The sequence below is a fragment of the Sus scrofa genome, chromosome 4, assembly GCF_000003025.6.
Source record: "Sus scrofa isolate TJ Tabasco breed Duroc chromosome 4, Sscrofa11.1, whole genome shotgun sequence".
Taxonomy (NCBI): domain Eukaryota; kingdom Metazoa; phylum Chordata; class Mammalia; order Artiodactyla; family Suidae; genus Sus; species Sus scrofa.
This window is the reverse complement of record NC_010446.5, coordinates 99,132,364-99,154,124: the sequence shown is the minus strand read 5'-3', so window position 1 is coordinate 99,154,124 and position 21,761 is coordinate 99,132,364. Positions and strand designations below refer to the sequence as shown.

General features: G+C 49.1%; 1 protein-coding gene across 1 annotated transcript; it reads right to left on the bottom strand.

Annotated features, from left to right (window-relative positions):
- On the bottom strand, positions 972–15,806 carry SV2A (synaptic vesicle glycoprotein 2A). The gene is made up of 13 exons (XM_001926762.4): positions 15,662–15,806; positions 10,474–11,451; positions 9,064–9,244; positions 8,171–8,322; positions 7,923–8,056; positions 7,156–7,245; positions 6,788–6,898; positions 6,518–6,606; positions 5,413–5,577; positions 5,076–5,209; positions 4,031–4,237; positions 3,298–3,457; positions 972–2,904 (listed from the first exon to the last, which is right to left on the bottom strand). Exons 2-13 carry the CDS (start codon positions 11,093–11,095, stop codon positions 2,721–2,723), a joined length of 2,229 nt encoding a protein of 742 aa, XP_001926797.1. The 5' UTR covers positions 11,096–11,451; positions 15,662–15,806; the 3' UTR covers positions 972–2,720.

The following is a 21,761-nucleotide window of genomic DNA, read 5'->3' as shown; positions in this document are numbered from 1 at the left end:
GTATGTATATACTATATTTTCTTTATCTATTCATCTGTCACTGGACATTTAGGGTATTTCCACATCCTGGCTACTGTGAATAATGCTGTAGTGAACACGACAGTGCTAATACCTCTCCAAGATCCTGATTTCAATTATTTTGGATAAATCCCCAGAAGTAGGATTGTTAAATCATGGTAGTTTTAGTTTGGGGGGTTTGTTTTTTGGGAGGGGGGGTTGGCGGAGGTTTTTTTGGTTGTTGTTTTTTTTTTTTTTTTTTTTCTGGCTGCACCTGAGGCACACAAAATTTCCTGGGCCAGGGATCAAACTCACGCCACAGCAGCAACCCAAGCTGCTGCAGTGACAATGCTAGATCCTTAACCTACTGTGCCACAAGGGAACTTCTCTAGTTTTAATTTTTTGAGGAAACTTCACATTCTTTACCAGGGTGGCTGCACCATTTTGCATTCCCAGCATCAGTGTACAAGGGTTACAATTTCTCCGTATCTTTACCAACACTTTTTGTTCATTTTTGTTTCTTTGATAATAGCTATCCTGACAGGCGTGAAGGGATAGCTCACTGTGATTTTCATTTGCACTTCCCTGATGATTAGTAACATTGAGCATTTTTTCATAAGTACCTATCGGCCACTGTATGTCTTCTTTGGAAAAAAAGTCTGTACAAGTCCTTAGCCCATCTTTTAATCAGGTTATTAGTTTTGGGTATTTTTTTTCTTTTTGCTTTTGAGTTATAGGTTATTACCACAAGTTTTCAATTCTGGGAAACTAAGAGGACACCCAATCTGTAGAAGCAGAAAGGTCAGAATAGAAAGACCAACCTAGGAAGTAAATATGATGCATCATGTTATTCTGGCCTTCAGTTTGGAGGGAGAGGAGTTGTTTTTCCATCTCACCGTCTTCCCCTCCCAGGACCAGCTCATGATGCAGAACAGAGTTGGATAGAGATGGAGGCAAAGAAGCACACATAGACATTTTGGATTTTAAGGATTTGTTTCCTTTTTATTTTTCATCAATATTTTCATTTCGTTTTTCACATCAACAGAGTTGGGTGTAGGGTTCCCCAGGAGGGTAAGGGAGATGGGTGGGCCCCTCCAGGGGGGTGCAGGTGAGAGAGCTGCGTCCAGTAAGTGAAGGGTGAGGAAAGAGGGCACACACTCGTACACTGGGCACTGGAGGAGAAGGCAGTCCTTTGAGCACAGACACCAAAGAGTTAAACAGTCACCACCTGGTTCAGTGTTACAAAATGGGAGTGACCACAGGGTGGGGACACCAGACGCAGCATGAGGAGGGGGAATTTGGATTTTCTTTTGTAGTTGTTGTTTTCACTTTTTTCCTTTTAACTTTTTTTTTAAACATTTACAAACAGCTAAAAACTACAACACATCACAGCTACAGTGGGGGGAAAGGGGCACCAAAGAAAGCAGCCACATGGAGTAGGGTGGGGCAGGGGCAGCTTAACCCTCAGGGGCTTATCCTGTGGAAAGGGTGAAATGGGGAAACTGAGGCTTCTGGTCCCTGCATTAGGGGTCCCTGGCTTACTGCCTAACCTCTTCCCACTTTAGAGGAATTGCTGGGAAGGCCCCCGTTTCCTGCCCCTGCCCCAGCTCCTTGTGCTTTTTGATCTGCTGGTTTGACCATATGCCTGGTCCCTTTCCCTCCCCTGCTTCCCCACCTGTGAGGGACAGGTTGGGGGTGGGAGGGCTGCTATGCTGATCCTGCCTGTGCTATAGTGGATAGAGCCTCTCACTCAAGAGGAGGCCTGTGCTTCTTGAGAGAAGGGGAAGAGGTGGACCTCGTCAGGTGACCTCCATCTCCCTAGACTGTGGGACTCTCATCCCAGCCCGGCCTAGGGCTCCTCCCATCCAGGCCTGGCACAGAAACAAGATTAGGGGAGGTACTATGGGAGGCAGGGTTGCGTGTGAGTCCACTGAAATGACTCGTGGCTTGTATTTTGGGACAGTATTTTAGGTTTGTATATAATGACACCCCTACCCCACGGCACATACACACGCACACCTAAGTGTACACACATTCGCACACACACTCCTGCTGAGCTGCCTCAGAATATATAAATAAATAAGAATTAGAAAGCTAATATCATAGAATTCAGGCTTCTTACTTGTACCCCAGACTGAAGGGGAAGTGGAGGCCAGGGGGCTGAGGTTTATTGCTACTCCCCCAGCATCCAACAGGTGTGAGAGGGCACCAAAGGCCCTTCCAACTGTAAGAAACTCTTTTGGTCCATGGTCTACACCAAGCCCCAGCTCCCAACATAACCACGTGCCTATAGTTTCACTAGGACCCAGGCAGAAGGAATGAGGGGGGAGGCAGGAAGCCTGTTCTAGAGCCCCAGAAGCCGGGAAGAGCCAGGGCCGCTCACTAACACTGGAGGAGAAGGTGGGGCCAAGCCTTCTCTTGTGCAAAGTCGAGGGAAGTAGGAGGAGGGGAGTAGAGCTGGACCCCAAAACTAGAATGGAGGAGACTTCCCTGTAGTCCCTGCCCATGGGGCACACATATGCATACACACACATACACACGTGCGTGCGCGCGCGCACACACACACACACACACACACACACGCATGGCTGAGACACCAGACATGGGGGGTGGGGGCAGGAGGGGTGAGAGCTTTGGGGGCCAGGATGGCAGGGCAGGGAAGGGGAGGAAGGGGTTGTCGGTATCACAGTGTGCCTGCCACCCCTGAAGCCCCAGAGACTCCCTCACTGCAGCACCTGCCCCCGGGTCTCAGGCAGCTTCAAGGCCAGAGAACTACCAAGGGCAAGGGCAGCTGAGGCAAAGAGGATGGGGGCTGCCTTGGTGATTCCCACAAAGGATGTGAAGATGCTGATCCCCAGCACAGCTGCCAGCTTACACAGGGCATTCAGGAAGCCGAAGGCGGTGGTCCTGCTCAGGAGTTCCCCAGCACAGCACGCAGCACAGAGGGGCCCAGCCCAGGAGGGAGACAAAGAAGAGGCAGGGGAGGGTTTAAAGGGGAAGAGTGGGGAGGTGGGAAAGTGGAGAGACAGCAGGCAGTGTCCATGAGGGAGAGGAAGGACGGAAAGATCAGAGAGATGAGGGGTGCACATCAGGGAATGTGGACAAGTTGGGAGGCGGGGGGGAAAAGATACCAAAGCATTAGGTTCGCAGTTAAGACTTCAAGGGGTAAATACATAAGCTACCAGCTTCTAGAGGAGAAACTTAAGGGGAATGTGTACCCTCTTACCCCTGAAGATGCCGTTCCCAATCAGCCCCCTTCCTCCCCCTTTTTTTGCCCTGCCCCCACCACACGCCAACTACCTCTTATCGGAGGGGTAGAGTTCAACAGTCAACACGTCCAGCGCGTTCCAGGATGCAATGCTGACCCCCCCAAAAAGGCAGAGCAGAGCAATCATGGCTGACTCGCTGTTTCCAAAAGACAGGAAGAAGCAGGAGACGCAGGACATCACGCTGGAGCCAGCTGGAGCAAGGGAAGGAGAAAGCAGTGTGGGCCTGGCCACGACAAAAACCACCAGCACTGAGGGGAGCCCAGGATGACTCTTTTGCCAAGGTACCCCAAAGGAAAGCTTTTCACTCATCCCCAACCTCCCTCATGATTGTCTTTTTATTAACATCAGTACCAACCACTTCTTCAGTAGCAGCCGTGGACCAAGCAACTTGATGGTTTAAGCTCACTGCTAATCTGTCAGCCTCATGAGACAGGTGCTAGCATCACCCTCATGTTGCAGACAGCTGGGCTCAGAGAGGTACAGTAACTTGCCTAAGGTAGGTGGTAGAGCTGAGATTCCAAACCCATGACCTCAAAGCCTGTGCCCCTAACTTGCTATTCTGCCTCCTTCCGGCCCCCAGAGGAACTTCCCTGCCAGGTGCCACCCCATCCTGCAGCCACCCCTAAGCTGAAGACATGAGAGACAGAACCTTCTCTGGCTAAAAGCTCTTCCACAGGCTGCGGTGAGAAGCCAGTTGGCAGCCTTCCCCTCCCTGCCACCCCCAATCAGTTCTTACACATCACCCCCCAGCCTCTCCCTCTTACCAAGCATTCGGAGCCTGCCAATCTTGTCCATGAGCAGGGCAGACACGATGTTCCCAGGAAGCACAGCCAGCGTCCCCAAGAAGCTGACGAAATAGACCATGTAGGCGCCTTCACCTGTCCCGGTCACGTCCAGTGGGCAGCCCTCCTTGTTGTGCAGGAATGTGCTGTTCACCAGACGGCTGTTCACAAACTTGTACTCAAACAAGTCTGGGGGGAAGGCCAAGGTGACAGTCATGGCAGATGTGAGAGGGAGGCTGCCGCTGCTTATGCTCAGGTCTCTGCCTTTGTGGGCTTTAGCAGGGACGGCTCAAAGCCATTCAGGGCACTCATGGCAAAGCATCAAATAACATCACAATAGGAACCAGGACTCTTTACAGCACAGAGTGAACATAGGACTGTGGTCAAGTGAAACACTGTGACAGGCTGTTCCTAAGTTTTCTCAATAACAGTGTCTGCTTCTTTCTTGTTCATTCCTTTTGTCTGCTCTAGCTGCCTGCCTATAAGCAGTAACAGTGCCACGAGTTTAGGAAAAATTACTGAGCAAAATATTAAAAACCATTAAAGTCCTATCCATTATTTTTTCCTGAAGGGTGGGAAAGCTCACCCACTACTCCACTGAGAAGTGGGGAACCTCAGTCTAGCTCACAAAACCAGCATCTCATGTGCATATAGTTTGAGAATCACTGTTGAAAAAATGGATTAAGGCACTGGCTCCCTTTTTCTCCACAAAATATCCCTTTTATTGTTTTTCTTTTTCCCAAGGGCTCTGTTTTGAATGATTTCTGCTCTCCTCAAAAGCGCATTATTACCACACTGCGTTGTTTCAATTCCAGCCAAAGGCAAAGAAACTTGATGTTTTTGTCAGATGTTTTGTCAGATGTCAGGTGGTAGCTAAGAGGGCCCATATCACCTCCAAGGCCCCAGAGAGCTCAGCTTGAGACCCTGAACTAGGGAATGAAGAAGGTTCCTTCTCCCTTCAGACCAAGGCCCACCCAACCCTTTGGTCTGATAGCCACTGGCCGCTCTGGTGTTATAGAACGCTTACCAGTGTTATAAAACACGGTGTTGATGAAGGTGCAGTTGCGGAAGAAAGTGTTGCTGGATGTGACGTCCTCGAAATAACACTCCTCAAACAGGGAGTCCTCAAAGGACACTGACTTCAGACGCAGCCCGATGAACCTGTGAGGCCAGGATGCTGCGAGCACTTCCCCCTCATCCCTATGCCCTCCTCCACACCCACTCCCTTAGGGAAGTAATAGGAAGCTGCAGCAGTGTGGAGAACCACCAGACTTTGCCCCCAGACACCTTATCTCAGAACCCCCAGACCCACAAAAGAGGCAAGGGCTAGAAGGGACAGAAAGAGTGAAGTGTAAAGGTCCTACTTGTCATTGAAGTACTGTCCCCCTCGGTGGATCTGGTTCTCCAGGGTGAAGTTAAAAGTCACATGCTCTACACGCTCCCCAGGGAACACTTTAGTGCGGGCTGCGTAGTCTACCGCTTGGAGATGGCGGATCATGTCGGGAAACCAGACAGTCAGGCCATAGTAGCTGACGAGTCAAGGGCAAGGGAATCAGACAGAGTTCAAGGATTAGAACCGCACAAGCCAGAAGCGGAGGGGAATAGAGGAGTCAGCCCATGAACCAGGCTCGCCTCCCTAGCCTCATCTCTCACCTCATCTCATCTTTCACCAACTGCTATGGTTCTGGGGGACTTTAGCTTCTTCCAACCCTCTCACTACACTCTTTTTTTTTTCTTTAATTTATTTTATTTTTTGTCTTTTTAGGGCCGCACCCGCGGCATTTGGAGGTTCCCAGGCTAGGGGTCTAATCGGAGCTGTTGCCGCCAGCCGGCGCCACAGCCACAGCAATGCCAGATCCAAGCCTTGTCTGCAACCTACGCCACAGCTCAGGGCAATGCCAGATCCCTAACCCACTGAGCGAGGCCAGGGATTGAACCCACAACCTCATGGTTCCTAGTCAGATTCGTTTCTGCTGCGCCACGACGGGAACTCCTCACCACACTCTTTATTGCCTGCCAGGCATTTGCTCTTCCCTCTGTTTAAAACAGTCTCCCCATCCCACCCACAGCCTGTCTAATACCTGTTCATCCTTCAGCACTTAGATCTGGGCTGGAAAGCCCACTCACGGGCTCCTGGAGCACTTCCCCCACCGTGGCACTCATCACACAGCTTTATAGCTAGTTTTGTTTCTAGCTCTCTGACCAAAATGTAAACTCTGTGAAGCCTGGGACCACATCTGTTGCATCCCGGCCAAGTATCCAGCACAGAATAGAAACTTAATACTGTTCAGCCTGTAATATAAGTTTGTTGGATTGATCAGTGAAGCAGAGGAGCCAGGTGGAGGGTCAGGGATCTAGACAGCACCTTCCCTCATTATTCAGTCCCTTCATTTCCACTTTCTTCATCTCTCTCTCAACCCACAAACCATTACATCCAGCACAGACCACCTGCCCCCCACAACTCCTCACCTGAACGACATGGTGAACCACACACCCATCATCATCAGAGTAATACGTCGATATTCTGGACCAAAACAGGAGAGAAAATTCCCCCAAACCTAGGTGGGAGAGAGCAAAGTCAGACAGTGGCTGCTAGCAGTAGTTTTAGCATCTACAGATCCCTGTTTTCTGCCCTATCACCTCCCTTCAGTTCATGCATCACACCCACACCCAGGCTCAAGTCCCACTTTCTTCTCCATCTCTCCCACTCCCTTCTCTCTCTCCACCATCCCCCATTACCTGCCCTCCCAGGCTCAAGGCCCGGACCCCCCATCGCTGATACCAGGTCCCTGTGTCTGATTGGATCTCAATCAACTCATCTTCTTGATGAATTGTCTTAATGTGGGTTACCTGGGATCAAGAGAAGGAATGAGCAGTCACACAGCCTGTATTTTCCACCCCATTCAGGTACCTCATTTTCTCCTACAGTAGCCAGATAGGAGGCAGGGGCACATATGATACCCCAAGAGATCTCACTGAGGGAGAATGTGGCTGGAGTTGCCTAGGAAGGTGGAGGATTGGCCGGGGGGAGGAGTGTCCAGAGAGGGGCTACGTGGGGGCTTGGGCTGCAGGGGCTTGGAGGGTCAAGAGGGAGGACTGTGACTTACCGAGAAGACTCGCTCAGGATGCCCCTTGGCTCGCATGTTGGTATCATGAACCTGCTTCAGCACCATCCAGGCTTCATCATGCTTCCCATTCTAGAGCCACAGACAAAACCCCCACATCCAGGTTAGCCCCTCCCGACCCAAGGTTAGAGACCCCCTCCCTCCAAGGTGCCTTCTGGAATCATAGGACACAAAAAGGCTCCTACCACCAACCCCTGACCTATGGGCACATCCATCATCCACTCTGAAAGAGCCAGAGCAGGAGTATAGCAAGATATCATCAGATATGGGCAGGAATGTGGGGCGGGGAGGGGGTTCAGGGTCCTAACACAGGTCCTAGGGATCCCCTGGTACAATGGAAGAGAAAACAGAAAACAAGGGAAATGATGATGGAATGGGGGGAGTCAAGAGTGTAGTCACAGAAGGGGCAGCATCCTAACCCTGCTGGACCAAGATAGAGTTGGAAGCGGGAGGAGGAGGCAGCAGGATCTTCTCTTGAACTGTAAAATCAGGGCCAGGGCCAAGACCGCTGCCTACAAAACGGTAAGCCACCTGTGGTTGAGCAGGTCCCCTGGTTTCTCCACCCACGGAAATCCTCTGAAGAGACATTCCAAGACAAAGGAAGCAAGATAGAGTCCCCCAGAGCCTGGACCCTGAGAGTAAGGAAGGCAGCCACATGGGACCAAACCAATCTCAGCGGGTGTCTGAACACAGGAGCCCCTGCTGCCCTACCCCCAGCCCAGTCGCAGCCCAACCCTAACCCCATTCACCTCCAGGAAGAAACGGGGGCTCTCAGGCTGTGTGGTCAGAGCCCCAATGGCAAAGACAGAAGGAAAGGCGCAGACGAGGACAAAGACCCTCCAGCTGTGGAACTGGTAAGCGGACCCCATCTGAAAGCTCCACCCTGGCAGGGACAGAGTCACAGAATCAGTAGAGAGGCCAGAGGCTGGAGGGTCCCACCACAGGGAGCACAGGAGAGGGGGGAGAGTGTGGGTTGCACTCCCTGGGGGCTGCTCACCATAGTGGGGGATGATGGCCCAGGCCATAGCAGCTGCGTACACGCCACCAATCATCCAAAACATGCAGAGCCAGCTCAAATGCTCCCCGCGTTTCTCCTGCGCCAGAAACTCCGAGAAATAGGAGAAGACGATAGGGATGGAGCCTCCAATCCTGGAGGGCAGTGCAAGAATTCGGCATCGGAAAATGGCCATATTCCCCATCCCCTGCCCCAGTGCTCTAGATCCCCACGTCCCTCTCATCTTTCGGACTTTTTAAGGAGACTCCCTCACCACCAGCCATCAAGCACCCATCCTTGGAATTCAGGGAAACAGGCAGGCAGCGCTTAGGGAATGGGAAGGAAAAAACACTGAACCTTGAAAATGACTACAGAGTTGGAAGGGAGGGAAGATAATTATGGAAAAGAGGGGAAATCCCCAAAAGAAAAAAGCAAAGAGGAGTCTGAGGGCACATATATGGGAGCAGGCCTGAAAAGAGCTTGGAGTTGAGGCAGAGAGTGCATGCAAGTAGCTGAGGAAGTGGAGGAGTTGGGCGGGTCCAGGCTTTAGCGTTCTGGCATATGTGGGTATTAGCAAAGTCTGTTGTTGAATGCAGGAAATCTGTAAACTCTAGGAAGGGGGTAACTCAAGGGTCTACAGGTGCCCAGGGATGAGGCTGAGACCCACTAGGCCTCTTTCACGGAGACAGGCTCAGAATGGAATTAGGGGATAGGGTAGAGTACTCAGGAGTGAACCAGACGGACTGGCATGCTGGACAGGCAGTAGACAGGAATTCATTCAACTCACACATATGTGACGTGCATCTGATGTGCCTGGCACTATGCTGGGCCCTAGAGATATAATAGTGACCGAGGCACAATCCTGCCCTCCAGGGGCTTAGGAGGTGGACACTCACCCAACCCCAGAGAGGAGGCGGCAGAAGAGGAAAGTGCCATAACCCTGGACGAAAGATGAGAAAAAGGCGAAGACGCTGTTGACTGAGAGTGAGATGAGCAGACACTGTCTTCGACCCAGACGATCAGCCAGACCTCCCCAGAGGAAGGCTCCCACCATCATGCCCAGGTAGACAATGAGGCCTGGAAGGAGGGAAACAGAGGCAGAAGGGGTATTAGCAGACACTTCAGTCCTACTACTTGCTGAGCATTAAATGACCTGAAACTGCTGCAGAACGTCTGGAGGATCCAAAGGACTTTTGGAGATGAGAGCAAGTGAGAGAAGATGAATTGAGTGAGCAAAGACAGAAGGCCATCTCTGCAGGCCAGGGGTTCAAAGGCAGGGCTGCAGGCATGGGAGAGCCATGGAATTCTCCCTTCTTTCCCTCCCATTCCTTCTTGCTCACTCTCACTTCTGTCTTACTCTCACAAAAACGACACCCCCGTCTCTGGCTTGCTTGCAATGAGGAATGGATCTGCCTAGATTCCCAGATCCTCCCAAGGGTCCCCTCTATCCTCTCTGTCTTGACACCTTCAAAGCAGCAGGATGTGTCATTTATGTTCCCTGAGAAAGAGGCTCTATTCCTTTAATCTTCCCAGGAAATCCCACACACCAAATCCATCCTTTAGGCCTTCCAGCTCCTTCTGGTCCTAAAACTACCTTGTTTCTTAGTTCCTTCATAAAATCAGAGTTGAAATTGATCTTAAAAGTCATCTACTCCAAACCCTGTGTTTTACCCATGCCCAGACCAAGCCACAGGGAGAAGGGAACTGCCCAAGATCTCACGGCAACTTGGTGGCAGAGCAAGATCTGATCATTTCTGAATGAATCCAATGGATTTCCTCCCTCTGGGTCCCCATCAGGAAGGACCATTAGAGACCACTCACTAGCCCCTGAATACCCCCAAGGTTAACCAAGAGCAAGTGTGACCAGCTTTTCTGGCTGAAGGCCCAGGATTCTTTCCCTCTCCCCACCACCCCACACTGACTCTCCTCATTTAAACTAAGGAGTTTGGATCCTGACTTCTTATTTCCCTCTAAAGGGAAAAGGATCAGGATAACAAGAGGGAAGCCTCTGAAAAAACATTAAATGGGGACCCATCCCACCATGGCCGCCACCTGCAGAACTAAGCAGACCACCACCCAACCACTTGCCCAAGCCCCTCTTGCACAAGCACCCTCATCATGACCAACCCCCAGAGGAGGGTGTGTTTGGGGAGACAGTGTATAGAGGAACCCTGAGCCCTCTGGGGGCATCTTGGGAGCAGGGTCCTCAGGAGTCCAGTGGTGAGGACAGGAACAATTCTTGGGAATGGGAACATCTCCAGAATTTCGGGCAGGATGGGGCTGGAGTGCCCCTCAATGTGTCTTACCCAGCATGCCTTTGTTGGAGTCAGACAGGCACATGTCCTTCTCAGCACTGGGCAGCACGAAACCCACCACAAAGACCTCGACACCATCAGCCATCAGCGCCAGACCAAGCACGAAATAGAGTGTCCACTGGAAGCGGCCATGGCCACACTCCCGTAGGATAGTTTCATACTGCTGAGCTAGTTCTTCCCGTTCTTTCCGCCGCTGTGCCTCTCCCCGCCCCCCAGGGGGGCCCTCTCCATCACCCAAGCCTCCCCTCACTCCAGCCAGGGGTGCCCCATCTGCCATTCGCTCGCCTTTGCCCCCAGACTCTGCTCGGGGGATGCCCTGATATTCCCCCTCATAGATCTCATCATCCTCATCATGGCCCTCAGTGGCATCGCTAGAAGCGCCACCTTCCTCCTCGTCCTGGGCCCCTTCCCCTCGGTAATAGCCATCAGCAGGGGCAGGGAAGTCATCATCATCCTCCTCCTCCTCAAAGCGGGAGTAGGATCTCCGGGAATATTCATCCTGGACTCTGTCCAGGCCCTTCACCACCTTCTTGGCTGCATGCTTCTTAACTTCCTTGGCAATGTCCTTGGCCCCACGGATGAAAGCTGCCCGGTCTCTGAAGCCCTCTTCCATGATGGGGCTTTGGGGATGTTTCACCGGATCTCCTCCACTCCTTATTCAGATTTTGCTCAGTGACTCGTGGAGTTGGAAAGACCCCCTTCCCCAAGTTACTTAGATGAAATGTGTTCAAGTATCTTTGTGCACAGAATAGGGGAAAATAGGACCTGGCCAGTGAGTGTTTAGGAGGGGAAGGGAGGGAGAGGAGCTCTGGCCCACACCCAGTTCAGTTGGGTGCATTGGGAAGGGAGAGGGAGAGCAGGGGCACAGGAAGGGGAGGGGGAGCCAGGTGCAGGGGAGGGGGAGGCAAGCTGGGGATCCAGAATAACTCAGAAGAGGCTGCTACTTCTCTTCCAGGAGCCTCTGGAGATCTAGAAAAAATAAGGAAAAAAGGTTGTGAGGTCTAAGACATTGAAGAAGATCAATATAGAGCTCCTGCCAACCCAGAGCCCCACCTGGGCCATGTGGTGCAGAGGTGGTCTCCTGGCCTCAAGCCCCACTCAGGAAAAAGGGATGATTATCTGGGCCTACTGTGATCCATTCAGTAAAAGCCCCCTGACTTTGACCTTGGAGACTAGACCCATGGGCTTCGTTCCAAAGTCACAGTCACCTACCCAGAGCCCTTCTCCTGATCCCTTGCCCCACCTCAAGATCAGATCAGATTTCCCACCAATCTGCCAAGTACAAAGAGGAAATGGAGAAACCAGAACTCCCTACTCTAGTCTTGTCTGGCTTTCTTACTGGGGGCAGAGCTTGGATAGAATGTGCAAAAGGAACACTGAGTCCTCCAACCTGTTGTGTTTAGCCCACTGATGGCATCTGAAGATGGGGCTTCCACAGCGCTGCCCTCAGGTTCCATGTTTATAGGCCTCACAAGGAGGGGCCTTCTCCTGACATAGCTCCGTGGGTGAAAGCCCAGCTTCCAGAGTCAGTCTTGGATTTGACTTCCTTCTTTAGCACTTACTTGCTAAGTGGCCATGGGCATGTCTCTGAGCCTCCAAGCCTTAGCTTCTTCTTATTTAAGAAGGGGAAAGTAAGGATTAAATGATATAATTTGTATAAGCTTTTTACCCTAGTATCTGGCACATAAAAATGGATGAATAAATATTAGTTATTACTCTTTGTGGTGATAATATTGTAGTGAGATGCCCTCTACTCCCTCACAAGACCCCAGAACAAAAGCCACCTGTGGATGCTCTTTAGGGTAAGCAGCAGCAAGGGACACTGGCAAGGAGAAAGCTGGTTTGATTCAGAACGCATGATGGTTGGAGTTCCTGTCGTGACGCAGCAGAAACAAATCTGACTAGGAACCATGAGTTCGTGGGTTCGATCCCTGGCCTCATTCAGTGGGTTAAGGATCAGGTGTTGCTGTGAGCTGTGGCGTAGGCCAGCAGCTATAGCTCCGATTAGACCCCTAGCCTGGGAACCTCCATATGCCGTGGGTGCGGCCCTAAAAAAGACAAAAAACAAACAAACAAACAAACAAGACACCTGATGTTTATATGACCTAAATTGAAATCCCAGCTCTGCCATTTATTTACTAACTGATCTCGGGCAGGTTACTTAAATTCTCTAAGCTTCAGGATCTTTATAAGTATTTATTTATTATTTTATTTCATTTTATTTTATTTTTATTTATTTATTTATTTTTGCTTTTAAGGGCCGCACCTGCAGCATATGGAGGTTCCCAGGCTAGGGGTCCAATCGGAGCTGCAGCCACTGGCCTATTCCACAGCCACAGCGATATGGGATCTAAGCCACGTCTGAAACATACACCAGAACTCACAGCAATACCATATACTTAACCCACTGAGCAAGGCCAGGGATTGAACCCACATCATGGATCCTAGTTGGGTTCATTACTGCTGAGCCACAATGGGAATTCCAGAGTCCTCATATTTAAATTGAGGATAGTAATCTCTATTTCTCTGAGTTGATGTGAGAATTTTAATCTCACAATAGATATTCTATTAGTTGCCTTCCTTCCTATTAAATTGAAAAATGAAAGAAGTGGCAAGGGCAAAGCAAGGAGTTACACTTGGATGCAGTTTTACCCTCCCAAAACAGAGTCCCAAGACCCCTCTGTCTGTGTTCAAGCTGATTCTAGCAGCTGGGCCCAGAGTGTCCTCCAAACAAATGGTGGAAGACTCATAAAAAGGGACACCCAGAACCCGAGGTTATGGAGAAAAGGGCAGATCAAAATCTAAGAAAGAGGTCAACTGGCTGTTGCCACCTTCCTTCAGGATGTCATACATGGTCTCCTTTTCACTGGTGGGGGTGGGAATGGAAATGACTGGCCAAACATATACCTTTCCAACATGGGGGTCTAAGGTCTATAGTTGCACCTCATTCCTCCATGGCCTCCCTTCCTAATTCCCCTTAATCCTTTCTGCTCCTCCTCCAGGAGTCAAAGAAAAGGGAGTCCATAAATACTGCATTGCGTAGGAGGCTGATGTAGAATGAAGGGGCCTTGGGCTTCCCCTCCACAAAAGACATCCTCCAGAGGGAGGCCTATGAGAACCCCCTCTTCCTTCATAGAAGCAGAGGAAGCAGGACTAGATTCTGATCAGAGATTATTCCCCTAAAAATATCCTGCCTCCTTCTGCTCCCACCCATCCAGGGCCTTCATTAAAGGCCACACACACACAAACACACTCACACACACAGTATCCCTGGCAGAAGGGGGTAAGTAAATGCTATGTAGTTCAGAAAGAAGCACTGGCAAGCAGAGCCCTATCCCCTTAGGTCAGATGTGAGCAGTGGACCAGGATGACCAGAACCAGTGACCCTTACATCACCTTCTTTTCTTTGTGGTTCAGGGCCCAAACCACCCCCTGTGAAAGAGAGGGAACTGTGGAAGTCCCTTACTGCATGCAATTTGCTTTTCTCTCCTGTCTTTCCCAACTAAGATCTCCCCCCAAACCTCGAAGGAGGCAGATGGACCCACCAGGAGTCCTGCCCTGTGTCAGTTAACACTATTCACCCCTGAGAGTCTGGGAAGGGTAGAGAAGGCCCCCAGAGCCACAGCAGGTTATGATGGCTCAACAGCCAGCTTCCCCAGGGCCAACAAGCCCAGGAGGTCAGGAGGGAGAGAAAGAAGACAAATTCTTTGGGCTGGTGAGGAAGTGGTGCTATTTTTAGCCCCAAAAGCAGCACAGGGTGGCTAAGCCTGTGGGAGGGAGTCAGGACTTGAAGAGGTAGAGGTTAAAGAAGACAAGATTCAGGGTTACAGGGCCCTTTAAGGTTGGCTGGCTTCACCTGACAGAGAAAACATGCCCAGGAGAGTTTCTGCAGAGGATGAGGGGAGGGGGGGAGACTCTGAGCAAATGCTTACCTTCAGGACAATTCACTCAGCCCTGGATAAGGGGGGATGGGGGGTAGTTCCCGAAGCACCCCATCAAAGCCCCTGATTTTGAGGGCCACCCAGATTCCCCAACCCGCCCTAGCCTAGGTGACAAGGTCGTTAAGAAGCAGTCACTCATAAAAACATCCAGGAGGGGGAGGCGCTGGAGCACCCCTCCCCGTTACAGCTGGGTGATTGAGCCTCAGACCTCGCCCCAGGCCAGCCAAGGCTGTACCTCCCCTCCCTATATGCTACCCTAGGTTAGGAAGATGGAGCATCCACAGTTTTGAGGAGAAAAGATCAAGGTGCCAGCTGAGAAGAGAGGCAGGGACGCAGGGAGAGACCTCCACACGCACAGGAATAGAGACCGCCCCTGTCAGCATTTGCGGCGACCCTCCCCATCCCGCCCCACTCTGGTGTAAGAGACCCTAGAACTGCCTGAACCGATTCTCTGCGCGCCTCTCCTCACCCTGGATTCTGCTGCTGGACAAGTGCCCACCATCACTCAACACCCCTTCCCCCCACCCCGGCGCAACTGCCAGCAGCACCCCCGCCATCCATGCCCCCGAGCCTGGTCGTTTACCACCTCTATCCACTTGGCATTTCCGTCCTTCATTCCCTTCCTTCCCTCCTTCACCTGCCCTTCCTCCACTGCCAGCTCCCCCACCCAACACAGCCCAAGTCCAGGCGCACAGACCGAGGCAGCATCCTTTCTCTGGCCCCAACCAAGGTCATTTATCATTCATGGGGCGCGGTGGCGGGGGGGGGGGGGGGGGGGGCTGGTGTTGTTTGAGTTGGGGACTGGAGTTTGAGGAAACCCTATCCCACCTTGCAACCCCCCACCCCGTTAACATCTGAGGAGGATAGGAGGGACTTGGTTAAGGTAGAGAAAAACACCCCTCCTCCATATATAGGTGTATATATATGTATATACATATATATGCACATAAACATTTAATGTTTACACAATGCACACATAAACATAATAAACATATATGTAATGTTTATGAGGGAATATATATATATATATATATATTTTTTTTTTTTTTTCCCCTGATCAGCACAGCAAATGAAAGAAATGTTCATTCAAACCAGCACCAATCCCCTCACCCCTAAAGAGGGGACGGTCACCCTCCCCATAAGCAAAGCATCGGAGCATAAAATGGCTGCAGGGCAAGGCAAGGATGCTTCTGCCTGGGGTGGGGTGGAGCTGAGAGCCAGAGAGAGGGGGGTCTCACCTGGGCTGGGTCCCCGGGGCAGGGGAGTCCCGAACGAGGGCGGGGGTCCCCGGCCGTGAGGTTGGTGGCAGCGGCGACTGCTCCGGGTACCAGAACAAGCGGCAATGCAGACCTGCCCCCCCCTCCACGCTCGGGCCCCGCCTCCGCCCTCCCCCCACCCCCCCATCGCCACTGAGCAACGGGAGAGACCATTGTTGGGGGGGGGGGGTCGGCAGAAGAAAAGAGGATGGGGAGGGACTCAGGGCTGCAGGGAGAAGTGGGGAAGGGACTAGGAGGTTGTCACAGTGACAGCTGGAGATGACACACAGCCCCTTCCCAGCCCCTTCTAGTTAAAAATGAAAGGCTCTAAGGAAGAAATATTGATGTCAAGAAAGCAAGTGGGAAGACAAAAAGGGGGTGGTGAATGAAGCAGCCCCTTCCTCAGCACCCCAGTCCCAGAATGGCAGGACAGATGAATTACAAATCACCTCCCTTCCCCTTCCTCACTGTTCCCAGGCAAACTCTTTGCACAACCCTCTCCCACATCAGGGATGCTCACACTCCAACTTTACCTGGTTATTTTAAAGGAAGCGAAAATAACAAGGTGTGGTTTCTATCCTGAACTGACAGAGGCAGAAACTCCTGGGTCCCTGTCATCTCTTTCCAGAAACAGTCCAGATTATTTATTTCCATGGCAGACCTCTTCATCCTCCATTATGTTTGCCACAGCAGACGTTGGAGAAGCTGAGGGATTTAATAGGCCTGACTAAGTGGATGTATCTCCTTCCACTCATTTGCTCCAGTGACTCAAAAAAAGGACTCCCTTAGTACTCTTCCCCACTGTCCTTACCACACACACACACACACACACACTTCTGCTTCCGGAAGGAATGAATTGGTTTCAGTTCTTCACTTTATCTTCTCTTTGCCCCTATGCCAATAACCTGGGTTTAGAGGTCCAAGACATACCATTTGGTGAAAACATTTCTGCTTCAGAGATGAGGGGAGCAAGATGCTTTGGGGATGTTCATACTGTGTCTACCTATTCTGGGTAAGGCCTTAGGATATCTGGATAGAGCACTGACCAGGGGCTCTGACTTGGGTTCTCACTTTCAACAAGCTGTAAGCTCTTGGACAAGTTCTCTGAATCTCTGAACCTCAGTTTTCTCATCTGGAAAATGGGGGCTTCGACTAGATGCTGTATTGGATCCCTTTTAGATCTAATGGTGTGATTCTGTTCTCCTAAACATGGAGGTTTCAAAATGCTGGGGTATGTTACATGGGGAGGGCTGGCGGGCTGTGTCCCAAGCAACCTCACAGGTAGCATTTGCAGAGTTGAATTTACTACTGACATGGATGTGGGCCTGCGTTTCACAGACTCCAAAGCTACATCTTGGAAATACTCTTGTGCCAACAAAGTTTGCAGTTTACTGAAATATAAAGCCATAGCATGTAAGCATTAATTTATAGTGAGAAATTTAATTGTCACTCAGATTGAAGGAAAACTCAAGTCTGCATGTCCAGCACATTCTCTCCCTTAAACCAAAGCAGAATAATCATGTCAACATGTAAATGCACAATGACGTAACTGAACAGGAGGAGTAGTTGTATCTTTAATGGCATCTGGCCATCCCCAGTAAGGAGTCGTGCCAGTAGGTTCAGAAAACTCTTCTTGGCCACAATTCTCCACCCCCATCTCCACACTATGGGCAGCCTTGCCAATGCTCCTGGACTACTCCAACTCTGATGGTTAGAGCACTCTTTCCAGGATGGCTCTTGGAAAGGCTGCACCCATGTGGTCCTCAGAGACTCTCCCTTTACTAGGCTTTCTTTGCTGACCTCTCTTCAAGTTGGCATATTCTTTATTTAAATATGTTAATATTTTCAGTTAGGTTATAGCCAAGTCCTGCTGGTAGGGAGCCATTTCTTCTGTTTAAGGTGAATTTGCATACTCTCTACACATCCATTACGTGCTAAAATAGAAGTTTTGTACTCTTGGAGAGAAAGGTTGTATATATTTTTCACCTTCTGAGGAAAGACTTCATCATTTTTCCCAGGAACCAAGGACCCATGCACCTCACCAGCCATTTCTTCACAGGCCCCTTTTCTGGGTCCATTAACATTAGAGTTCCTAGGGGCTCAGTCCTGGGCCCTTTCCTGCTTCCACCTACTCTCTTCCCCTTGGTCACCTCAGGTAATCCCATGACCTTAATGCTGTCCATATGCTATTGATTTCAACAATTACATCTCCAGTCCAGAACTTTCCACCAAGCCCCAAATCAAAACCACCATCTGTCAATTCATCATCACATAAGTATCTCAAACTGAACAGATCTGTAAACAAACTTCTGAACTACTTCTTCCTCATCTCTTCACCCAGGTGTTCAGGCCAAAAAACTCACAATTATCCTTGTTTCCTTTCTTTCTTTTATTCCTATATCAGCAAGTCTTGTCAGCCCTACCTTCAAAATTCTGAATCTAGCACCTCTCCCTCACTGCCCCCTGGTCTGAGCTACCATCATCTCTTTCCTTGGCTACTGCAAAGGCCTCCTATTTGGTTTCTCTACTTCTAATCTTGAGTCCTTAAAACCCATTGTTGTCAGCAGTAAGGGTGATCCTTTAAAAACAAAACAAATATGATCAGATACTCTCCCAAGAGAAATGAATGCATATGTCCCACACACACACAAAGAAAGAGGATTACACTACAGTTCCCTGGTGGCTCAGGGGATTAAGGAACCTGAGTTGTCACTGCTGTGGCTGGGGTTTGATCCCTGGCCCCCAGAACTTCCACATGCCATGGGCGTGGCCCCAAAAAAGGCAAATACAAGTATTTTCATTGCAGCTCTATTCATAATAGTCAAAAACTTCAAATATCTATTAGCCAAAGAATGGTTAAACTTGGATAAACAAATTTCAGTATATTCATATAGAGAATAGTATGCAATAAAATTTGAAAAGAATGAACTACTATAAAACAACTACATGAAATGATCTCACAAACAAAATATTGAACAAAAGAAGCCAGACCAAAAAAAAGAGTACATATAGGATTATAATATAAAGTTATACATAAAGTTCAAGAAGAAGCAAATTAAGACTTCCTGTCGTGGTGGAGCAGAAATGAATCCGACTAGGAACCATGAGGGTGAGGGTTGGATCCCTGGCCTCGCTCAGTGGGTTAAGGATCCAGCATTGCCATGAACTGTGGTGTAGGCTGCAGATGTGGCTCAGATCCCACATTGCCGTGGCTGTTTCGTAGGCCAGCAGCCATAGCTCTGATTAGACCCCTAGCAAGAAAAACTCCATGTGTGGTGGGTGCAGCCCTAAAAAGCAAAAAAAAAAAAAAAAAAAAAATCTACAGTGAGAGAAAATAGTGATTACCTGATGAGAATATGCTACATTTTTATCTAAATGGTAACTAAAACTGTACATACATATATAAAAATACACTTAAGATCTGTGTGTTTTTCTGAATGTATTTTATATCACAATTAAATAAAAAGGTTGTTTTTTGTCTTTGTCTTTTTTATTTATTTATTTTTTAGGGCCACACCTGTGGCATATGGAGGTTCCAAGGCTAGAGGCCCAATCGGAGCCTAATAGCTGCCACAGCAATGCCGACCCACACCACAGCTCACTGCAATGCCAGAACCTCAACCTGAGCAAGGTCAGGGATCCAGCCTGCAACCTCATGGTTCCTAGTTGGAGTCGTTTTCTCTGCGCCAGGACAGAAACTCCTTTTTTATTTTTATTTTTATTTTTTATTTTTATTTTTTTGTCTTTTGTCTTTTTGTTGTTGTTGTTGCTATCTCTTGGGCCGCTTCCGCGGCATATGGAGGTTCCCAGGCTAGGGGTTGAATCGGAGCTGTAGCCACCGGCCTACGCCAGAGCCACAGCAACGCGGGATCCGAGCCGCGTCTGCAACCTACACCACAGCTCACAGCAACGCCAGATCGTTAACCCACTGAGCAAGGGCAGGGACCGAACCCGCGACCTCATGGTTCCTAGTCGGATTCGTTAACCACTGCGCCACGACGGGAACTCCCTTTTTTATTTTTTAATTGAAGTATATTTGATTTACAATATTGTATTCATTTCTGGTGTATAGCAAAGTGATTCAGTTATGTGTATATTCTTTTTCATACTCTTTTCCATTATAGTTTATCACAGAATATTGAATATAGTTTCCTGTGCTATACAGTAGGACTTTGTTGTTTATCTACATATATTTATAATAGTTTGTATCTGCTAATCCCATACTTCTAATTTATCCACCCACCCCCACTTTGGTAACCGTAGGTTTGTTTTTGAAGTCTGTGAAGCTTATAAATAAGGCTGTTTGTATATTTTAGATTCTACATAAGGCTGTTTGTATATTTTAGATTCTACATACAAGTGATATCACATGGTAATTGCATTTCTCTTTCTGACTTACTTCACTTAGTATGATAATCTGTAGGTCCATCCATGTTGCTGCAAATGGCATTATTTCATTATTTTTATGGCTGAGTAACATTCCATTGTATATGTACTACATCTTTATCCATTTGTCTGTTGATGGACATTTAGGTTGTTTTCATGTATTGGCTATTGTAACGCTGCTATGAATATTGGGGTGCACATATCTTTTTGAATTAGAGTTTTCTCCAGATATTTGCCTAGGTGGGACTGCTAGATCATATGGTAACTCTATTTTTAGTTTTTTTAAGGAACTTCCGTACTGTTTTCCATAGATACTGCACCAATTTACAATCCCACCAACAGTGTAGGAGGGTTCCCTTTTCTCCACGTAGGATCCACTGTTTTTATCGTATTCTCAAGGGACTGCCTATGGCCTACAAAACATTAAGGACTCATGATCTGGAGCATGCATTCTCAATGGGAGTGGTATTGCGACCCCACCCGCCCCACCCCAGAGGTCAGAAATTGGTTTGGGGATGGGAAGCTTAGATATTACAATGTTTATGCCTTTCCAAAGGGCCACAGTACATATACAGATACACAACGTTTTGGTGATATTGAATTTTCATGCATGATGAGAGGGCAATGAGGAAAAACTATCAAGGGGTGAGCAAAAACTTTAAAAGTTGAGAAGCCCTAGCTTAGTGAATAACAAACAGCTATGTGAACTGAAGTACAAGTATGAACTTTTACCTAAGTAGTACAAGCAATGCTAGCTCTGTTCAGAGAATTGCTGAGGACCAGAGTCTGAAAGAACTAGAGGGTGGAGAGAGAAAGGAAAGTTTGAGAGTCAAACTTAATAACTAGAGGAGGCACTCAAAAGTTGTTGACTGAGGAGTTCCCATCATGGCTCAGGGAAAACAAACCCTACTTGTATCCATGAGGACAAGGGGGAGTTCCTGTCGTTGCTCAGTGGTTAGCGAATCCGACTAGGAACCATGAGGTTGAAGGTTCAATCCCTGGCCTTGCTCAGTGGGTTAAGGATCCAGTGTTTCCATGAGCTGTGGTGTAGGTTGCAGTCGCGGCTCGGATCCCGCATTGCAGTGGCTCTGGCATAGGCCAGTGGCTACAGCTCCGATTGGACCCCTAGCCTGGGAACCTCCATATGCCATGGGAGTGGCCCAAGAAATGGCAAAAAAAAAAAAAAAAAGACAAGAGGACAAGGGTTCGATCCCTGCCCTTGATCAGTGAGTAAAAGATGCAGCATTGCCATGAGCTCTGGTGTAGCTCACAGACGCAGCTTGGATCCCACATTGCTCTGGTTGTTGGCATAAGTGGCAGCTACAGCTCCAGTTCGACCCCGAGCCCAGGAACTTCCACATGCCACAGGTGCAGCCCTAAAAAAGAGATTCCCCCCCGCCAAAAAAAAAAAAAAATTGATTGAATAAAAGCTCAGAGATTCTGAGAATAATGCCTAAGAATATAGTGGTTCTAAAGAGAGAAGTAGGGAATTCAGCAAAGGCATCATTTTACTCTATGATATCAGAAAACAGCCAAAAATACCACACAGGAGCTCATGTGAAAAAACAAGCTAGAAATTTGAGAATCATCAGCATAAGGGTAAGAATCATTGACATCCTCATCAAGGCTCAGTTAGAAGAATCAATTCATTTGATAGACGACCTAGAGGCAGAAAGGATAGAGACTGGGACAAAGC

What these genes read in the sequence shown, in the direction of transcription:
- SV2A (XM_001926762.4), bottom strand. Translation starts at nt 11,095, where the DNA reads ATGGAAGAGGGCTTCAGAGACCGGGCAGCTTTCATCCGTGGGGCCAAG. An exon ending in CCTTGAGCCTGGGAGGGCAG is followed by an intron (nt 6,607 to 6,787) that starts GTAATGGGGGAT and finishes TCTCCCACCTAG; the next exon opens with GTTTGGGGGAATTTTCTCTC. An exon ending in TGGTTCACCATGTCGTTCAG is followed by an intron (nt 5,578 to 6,517) that starts GTGAGGAGTTGT and finishes TTGACTCGTCAG; the next exon opens with CTACTATGGCCTGACTGTCT.